Source organism: Vigna umbellata, chromosome 5 (genome assembly GCF_029865625.1).
Source record: "Vigna umbellata cultivar VRB3 chromosome 5, Vumbellata_1.0, whole genome shotgun sequence".
NCBI classification, from domain to species: domain Eukaryota; kingdom Viridiplantae; phylum Streptophyta; class Magnoliopsida; order Fabales; family Fabaceae; genus Vigna; species Vigna umbellata.
In genome coordinates, this window is record NC_142169.1 from 4526565 (window position 1) to 4534696 (window position 8132).

General features: G+C 33.7%; 1 protein-coding gene across 1 annotated transcript; it reads right to left on the bottom strand.

Moving 5' to 3' along the window:
* Positions 1-255: 255 nt before the first annotated feature.
* On the bottom strand, positions 256-4288 carry LOC124836742 (GTP cyclohydrolase 1). The gene is made up of 2 exons (XM_047311932.2): positions 3659-4288; positions 256-1739 (listed from the first exon to the last, which is right to left on the bottom strand). Exons 1-2 carry the CDS (start codon positions 3864-3866, stop codon positions 547-549), a joined length of 1401 nt encoding a protein of 466 aa, XP_047167888.1. The 5' UTR covers positions 3867-4288; the 3' UTR covers positions 256-546.
* Positions 4289-8132: the final 3844 nt, after the last annotated feature.

Below are 8132 nucleotides of genomic sequence, written 5' to 3' on the forward strand. Positions count from 1 at the left end.
GTAGAATCTAAAAAAGTTTATTGTTTTATTTTGCATATTTTGGTTTAAATGAATCATGTATACTCATTCTCAATTTAGTTAATACGTATAAATAATTGTTTAAGATTTGTCATTTGAAATGATTTGATATGATCCGCATAACACTACCTTTTGCTGGTTATACTTCACAAAACACAATCTTCTATTCAGGTTATTACAGTCATACTTACCCTTTGTTATTGGTATCATGGAATGAATAGATCTCTATTCTAGCAGTAGAATAAAAACACCAAAGCATTTGAATAACACCCAACATTCCAATAACTTCCAGGTACACTAACATCATTAACATTCTAGGAACTGTATGCCAGTACTTAAATCTGGATGAATCCCCTCTTTCTTTTTTCTTATGGGGATATGACTATCATGTAAAAGACAAACCAGAAAATAAATAATTTCAAATTTCAAACCATGTTGGGGCTGCTTAACTGCTCACAGTAAAATTTGAAAGTGCAAAGAATGATCTGAACTAGTGCTAAATTATTTGAAGTGAAGCTCAAACAAGAGTCATTGCTCCCCAGTTGATGTAGGACTTGGAATACTCTGCAAGAATGAGGCCCTAGCAGAAGGGTCAGTTGAAAAACGTCCTAACACAGCGATCGTAGCCGTACTACTTCCAAACTTCTCAATTCCCCTAGAGATCATACATGTGTGACTTGCCTCTACAACTACTATCACATCTCCACCTAACAGTGGGGAAATGGTTTCAGCTATCTGCCTGGTAAGCCTTTCTTGAACTTGGAGCTTGAAACCATAAAAATGTACTATTGATTGTAGAAGTGATTTTCCAATAGGATTGAATCCGTCACATATGAGGTATCCTATGTGAACAACACCGTGAAATGGAAGTAAATGATGCTCACATTGTGACCAAAAGGGTATATTCAGCTCAGAGGTTATTTTTTTGTTTAAGTTATTCTCCTCATTTATATTCAAAGCATCCATCCCACCACGAAGAAAACCATTCAACTTCACATCAAACTTACTGTTTTGAAAGTTCATCAACCATTTCACAAATCTACTTGGGGTCCCTATTAGCTCGTTCCTCAAAGGATCTTCTCCCAAAGATTCAATGATCGAAGCTACAGCAGAGATCATTGTAGGATTGACTGGTCCAATTTTGGAGGAAACTTTGGCTGAGAGAGAAGACTGAGAAGGACACCAGCATGGGTCAGATGATCCTCTGAAGTGAACTTTATCCATATTGAAACCTCTGAACTTAAGAAGACTAAAGAAATCGTTCCATACATCTGCACTTTTGTTCTCAAAATCCCCAGAACCTGAGGAAACAAGTATCTTAACCCATCCTTCGTGGTTTGTGTCCAGAAAAACTGATTCTATGTCTGGAAAGTGTATGTGTGTACACTGAAGTACGATAGCGACACCTGAAGGCTTTATTCCCTGATGCAAAGCAGAACACATCTCATCTGCCAGACGTTGAGGCTCTTGAAGCCGTTTTGCAAATACATCAGCAACACGAGAGAGCTTGCTCAAACCAACAACTCTTTCACCAGAGGGGACATAACCCACATGACACTTGACCTGGAACGGAAGCAAGCAAGACTCACAATAAGAAAAGAGGTCAAGATCTCTAACAATCACAAGTCCACCTGCTCCACCTGCATGACCAACTCTATTATCTAGACCAGCTTCAGGGAATAAAGCACCTTGAACAATGTCCTTCACCTTTTGCTTGTACCCTGGAAAAAGAGATATCCTTACTATTGGTAATAATTTATTATTCAAGAAATATGATAATTTGTATCTTAATACAACACTAAAAGGAAATATTCTTGTCGAAAATTATGAAGAAAGGCAAAACATATGAAGTGACGAACCAATAATGGAGAGAGAGATTCACTTACCATATAAAGAAAGTGTGTTAAGATCACAGAACTTCATTATGGAATAAAATCTTTTCTTGAGTGATTATGTAATGCAGAAAAAAATTAACAGTATGCCAAAACCTTCCATCTCTCCCATAGACGTGCATGCATTGCATACATACCCAACTGCATATGCAATGTCAAGGGATTGAAGAAAATGCACCTAGCAACTGCATCCATAGGATGGAAGACACCTTTATGACCAGTTATCAGTCGTATAAAACAGATAGACAAATGACTAGTTTACACGGAAAACATACTTTGACCAGCAGTTGGCGCATATCATTATTCATGAATGACATAAATTATTATCTCTTTGGTAATTCTACCTTGTGAAAAAAAACTGTGACCAAAAACATCTATTTTAAGCTGAGAAACCATAATATTTATGCATGATAAATAATGTAGACCAAAGCAAGGCCATGGCATTAAGAGAAGCACATAAACAAAATAAGGGTATGCAGTGGAGCAGAATTGCTGAAATGAAATTAACAAAAAAGAAAAAATGAAATAAAGCAATTCAAAAACTTGACAAAGAACTCTGTTGCAGTGAAGGGACTGACTAAACAACAAAATGTCAACATTTTTCAGTAAACTATTCAGTGTCCCTCTCCAAAAGCCTAACCATGTGTCATGCTAGAAATTTTTAAAGAAAAGGAAGTAATCAAAACTAATCAGTATCTTTCTTTAGAGTATGTAATTGAGTAAAGGTCAGGAGATCGAGCAAGTTCATTATAGTAGACAGTATGGAAGAATTTAAAAAATATGGCTAAGCACTGAAGCTTTTGAGGAACAAGTTGTAAACCAACCCAGTATCATTGACTGTGTGAGTTGGTGATGTTTGTTCGTATTAACAGGCTAAAATACTACACAAGAAATTAATTCTATATGCTCCTTACCTATGTCCATCCCTTTCACAGCAGGGCAGTCCAACTTACAAGGAAAGAACAGATAGTACACTGTAAAAAGTAACTCATAATACAGAAAGGCTTTCGATAAGTGACAAATACTACATTTTGTCATGTATATAAAACCCTTTTAATTACATGACAAAGCTGAGAAAATACATTGATTTACTCAGTTGAATTTGTATCAGTTTTCAGAAATAGCCTTAAACTATTGGGATGGTGTTCTCTTAATCTTTTTCCATTAAATAAAATAATAAGTCTCTGCATAAGGATAATTTTTGTAAAAATATGATTAATACAGTAGACAATTTGGAGTAAGTTTTGTAAAAAGAACTAGGAAACCTTTTTCCAAAAAGTTAAGAAACACTAACTGTGGTAGTCATCAAACAATAAAAGAAACGAATATCTCCAACTGCAATCGGCGTTTACTTAACCTTTTTCCAAGCAAAAAAGACAGTCAGAAGAAATTCTCCATTCCTCTAGTTATGTTTGGCTTTTAGTTGGGAAACCCCAACTCAATTCAAAAAGAACTTCCATTTGTCGAAGTTTGTCTTAAAACTCAGTTTAAAATGGAAGAAAATAGAGAGTACTTTTTACAAAATTAACTCAAACAAGCACTAAAGTGAATGATTTAGATCCATCCATCCATATTTTGTTATTAGATCCAATCATTCACAAAACACATTGCAAAGGTGAAAAATTGTAGCACTCGCTACCATTCAAATGCCAAAGTACATATTATGTAGCAAACCAAGCAAAAGAAGAAAATAGAAAGACCTTTTTTTTGCATCAAAGAAAATTGAATGGCAAAGTTAAGTCACTCACCTCTGGTTCCTTCACTAAGGGCCTTGGCAACACGAAGTGGTGTCTTTCTCAGTCCTTCCCTGTTTACATCCTCCCCAAGACCCTCCAACAAAACCTTGACAGCCTCCTCAATGGCACCACCATCATTCCCTAACCCCACTTCATCGCAACCATTGCTCACTCCATTTTCAATCTCAACAGCGAAACGCCCATCATCCAAACACCCCATTGAAACACCACAAAAATAAAACAAACAAAAAGGGAGCCAAGAATCTCAATATCCCAAACCCCAAATGATGCCAGAAAAAGTTCACAACTTTTTTAACAACAAATCTGAATCTTCACCAGCCCACTTGACAATTTTCAAGAATATGTTCGGCAGGGTGAGAAACACCCTGAAACAAACGAGTGGTCGTGCAGAAGGAGAAGCTAGATCCAGAACAAACACAGGAATCGTTTAAATCACAAATCTGAATGCGGGATGAAGAAGCGCATGCAAAAGGGTGGCAGAGGCAGAATCGGTGTAAGAAGAAGGCATATACAGAGGGAACAATAATAACCAACCAAGAAAAAAGAGAAGTGGGTAATGAAGAAAATAAATAAATAAATAAAAGAGAGGCCAGTATAAAAGGAATGCAAAATGGTATGGGGGTTGGTAAGTTTGGTAGTGAACGGGGATGGTTGGTTGCTATAAATCAAAAAGTGTCTTGGTAGGGACACAAGGGAAGGCAAGAATTTTAGTGAATCTATTGCAACCTTAGTTTGTCTAATGAGATAAGATATGAAATTCCATTTGGAGCAATGATTTTATTTTTTACACTTAATATATACAAATTTTGATTTTATTTATATCAATTTTATATTTAATTTTTTATCATTTTCTTCTTATCACATCATATAATTTTTATACTTATTTTTTGTATTCTCTCTTAGTGTATGTATAATGAATATTAATTTACCTTTTTACTATCCTTGAATGATTTTTCTTCCATTAAACGGTGGTTTTGAATATGAGTATTAAGAAACAAATTACATTAACCTTTAAATAAGGTTTTGGTTTCATGTAGTTTTGGGTGTAATTTAAAGTAATTTTAATTTATATACAAAAATCTATGTTTCACCTTAATTTTCTAGAAAATATTTTATTCATGAGTAAAATGTTTAATTATTATATTGAAATTTTTTCTTTTATTCTCATCCATATTTAATATTTAAATGTAGGCTTAAATGCTTACTTCGTTTCCATATTAAGAAATGAATTTTTGTTTAGTATTCGATTTTAAAATTGAATATATTGAGTCCCAAAGTTGTACAAATTGTATAAATAAAGTTTCCTCCGTTAAATTAGCATAAACGGAGTTAAGTTCGTTCTGACCTGACTGCACTTTTTTCTCTTTCCTCTACTGTTGCTGCCATCTTTTTCTCTCTCTCTCTCTCTCTTATTCTCTCCCCAATCAAGGTTTTTTTTATTCTCCTTTGTATCTTTATCACCCAAAGAGCCTTCCTCCTTCCTGAAACATTCAATCTCAGCCATTAATTCAACCAATTCATCACAATTTTTCAATTCCAATACCCATGCCCATATTGCAATCCCTCCTAAATCAAAATTTCAGACCCTTCACAAAAGGATCAAAGTTAAAAGGGAGAAAGGGTTTCTCCTGGGCTGTCATGAGAAGCTGGCTTCCCGGACGGTGTACAACTCATGTCCGTCGCCAATGACGCTGAAAGTGTCGGAAAGTTCTACCGCTCCAGCATGTTCCTGCGCGTCCCCATCACCAGTTTCCTAGAGCAGCACCCACCAGATTGCGTCATCGTCGACTTCATCCAATCCTGGGTTCACGATTTTCCCCACCGCATCACCTTGTGCTCCAGACCACCCAAGGGGGTCACCGGCTTCTTCGAGAGGCTCCTGAAAACAGAGATGAAGACACGAGGCGCAATGTGCGATTTTTATGGTTGTGTGATTTTGGATTTGGATTGTTTGGTATCTCTTCTTGCAAGTTTGATGATGCATCTAGTTCGCGTAAAAGATTGGGGGTGGTGCGTCTGGCTTGAACAACGGCGTGATTTAGGTTGGTGAAGGTTTCGCAATGGAGGTTGTTGCGCGAGAATGATGAAGAAGGGGGTGGGTCGGTGGTGACGGCTTCGCAGTGGCTTCGCGATTGGGGTTTTTCTTATTACAGGTCTGTATTGATGGTGGTGAGGCGAAATAGGGTTTGATGGTGGTGAAGATTATTGTTGGTGGTGATAGGTTGCGATGGTGGCTTGTGGTGGTCCACTTCCCACACAACACACCTCTTTCCATTCCCATCCTCTCCCTATTCCTCCTCCTCCACTTCTACTTCGTCATCACCACCACCCAGGACCACTTCTCCCTTGTCACCACCAAACTGCAAAAAGAGAAAAAGAAAAAAAAATGTTCGTTTATGAAAATTATGAAAATCATTAATATAGAAAGAGAAAAAATTGAACATTGCAGAAAGATCATATGAGAGAGAAGAAAAAAAGGATAGATTTTATAAGACACGTCACCACGAACTTAACTTCGTTTATGCTAATTTAAAAGAGAGAATTTTATTTATACAATTTTTACAACTTTTGGACTCAATAGAAAAAAAGTATGTAGATGTTGATTGATGGAATTTTACTAATTATAATATTATTATTTAAGTATACATTTTTGTTTTCTTAAAAAAGTGAATAAAATATTTTTTTTCGAAGCTTTTACTATAACACTTCAATTAAAATGGTGTTTGATATTTTTATACGACTTAATTCATAATTTTTCTTTCATTGATTATCTTTATAAAAACATTTTTAATTATGAGCACTTTTTCTAAGTCTAATATATAGTAATTAGAATAAATGTCTTATGATATTTAAAGTCTAAATTCTTTATAAAAATGCAAAAACTTTATTTTTATTATTTTATATGCATAACCAATAAAAAATTATTTTGTAAATATATTATTTATGTAAGTGATTAAAGAAATTAAAACTAATACTGATATTTGAAAAGTAAAACTGGACCATTTATATCATGAATAATTAAGAAAACATAAAATTTACTAAAATTTAAATATTATTATATTAACTGGTTTTTAAAACTTTGATGAATTAAAAAAGACAGAAAGAACGAGACTCCTCTATTCATGGACACACACCATTTTAGAAAATATGCATTTCTAATATATATATATATATATATATATATATATATATATATATATATATATATATATATATATATATATATATATATATATATATATAAAAATATTAGAAAGTCTTAATATTAAAAAACGTAATAAAAAAACGTAATACAAAATTATTATTTTACCAAATTCAACTAAAACAATCATAATTTACTTCAACATTATAGAAAACATTTGAAATATATATAAGTTTTACGATTTCGACTACTTCTTAAAGATTATTTTGAAGCTAACATCTAATATTAACATTCGTTTCCTCTATAATGATATGTTTAGTCATTGAATTTTTCTACATTTTAATCTCAATTGTCAACTTAAATCTCCACACGATAGCTCTTAACATTCATCAAGTGACTCCTCACAAGTGACTCCTCACAAGTGACTCCTCACACTTAAATAAGTATCAACAACCTTCATCGTTTTCATTAGGCATTTTATCCAGCTAAACTTGAGAGAAAATTCAAACATGTTAAATTAGATTTTTCATATATAATTTATTTATTTTAGCTAAAAAATTAATTGTCTTTCATTCACTATCATACCATAAAATAATCATTAAATATCAAAACTTAAAGAAAAAACATTTATAAACTGAATATAAACAATATAATAATATATAAATATAACTTTAAAATACATATATAAGATAAAATAAACAAATTTTGAGAGAATCGTGACTCCCTCGTCCTAACTAGTGTTGTCAAAATAGGTCACTCGGTCCGACCTGACCCGATCCACCACGGGTTGGTGGGTTAAACGTGTTGGTTCACTGGCTCACTTAACTTTTTTTCACCCTCTTTTTCTAGGATTCTAATAACAGATTATTTTGATGATCGAATTGAAACAGTAATAATTGGACTAATTGATATGAAAAAAAGGGTTTGCAAAATAAGGATTTAAGTTGCAATGTTTTTTGTTTCATTGAATAAATAATTAGTTTCATTTCATTAAAAAAATAAAAGAAATAAGTGGGTGGGTAAGCGAACTCGGCTCACCACGGGTCCATGGTGAATCAAGTTCTTAGTGAGTTGGGTCAAAATTGGCTCGCATCAAAATTTCACATTTTTTTCAAACCAACTCAGCCCGAACCCGTATTGGGCCAGGTTGGCTTAGAGGTTTCAACCCATTTTGACAGCACTAATTTTATCCATGTTCCATGGTTTCCCTAATTCTATTCATGTTCCATGATTCAAAACCCATCACACACTCAAAGAATCATATACTTATCGTTTTGGTAAGCATTATGTTAAACCAATCAAGAATTCTCCACCTTATTAAAT

Bases quoted from the DNA above. Each gene is read 5' to 3' on its own strand.
- LOC124836742 (XM_047311932.2), bottom strand. From the start codon at position 3,866: ATGGGGTGTTTGGATGATGGGCGTTTCGCTGTTGAGATTGAAAATGGA. The intron at 1,740-3,658 runs GTGAGTGACTTA...CTCTTTTTCCAG, and splicing joins CCTTAGTGAAGGAACCAGAG to GGTACAAGCAAAAGGTGAAG.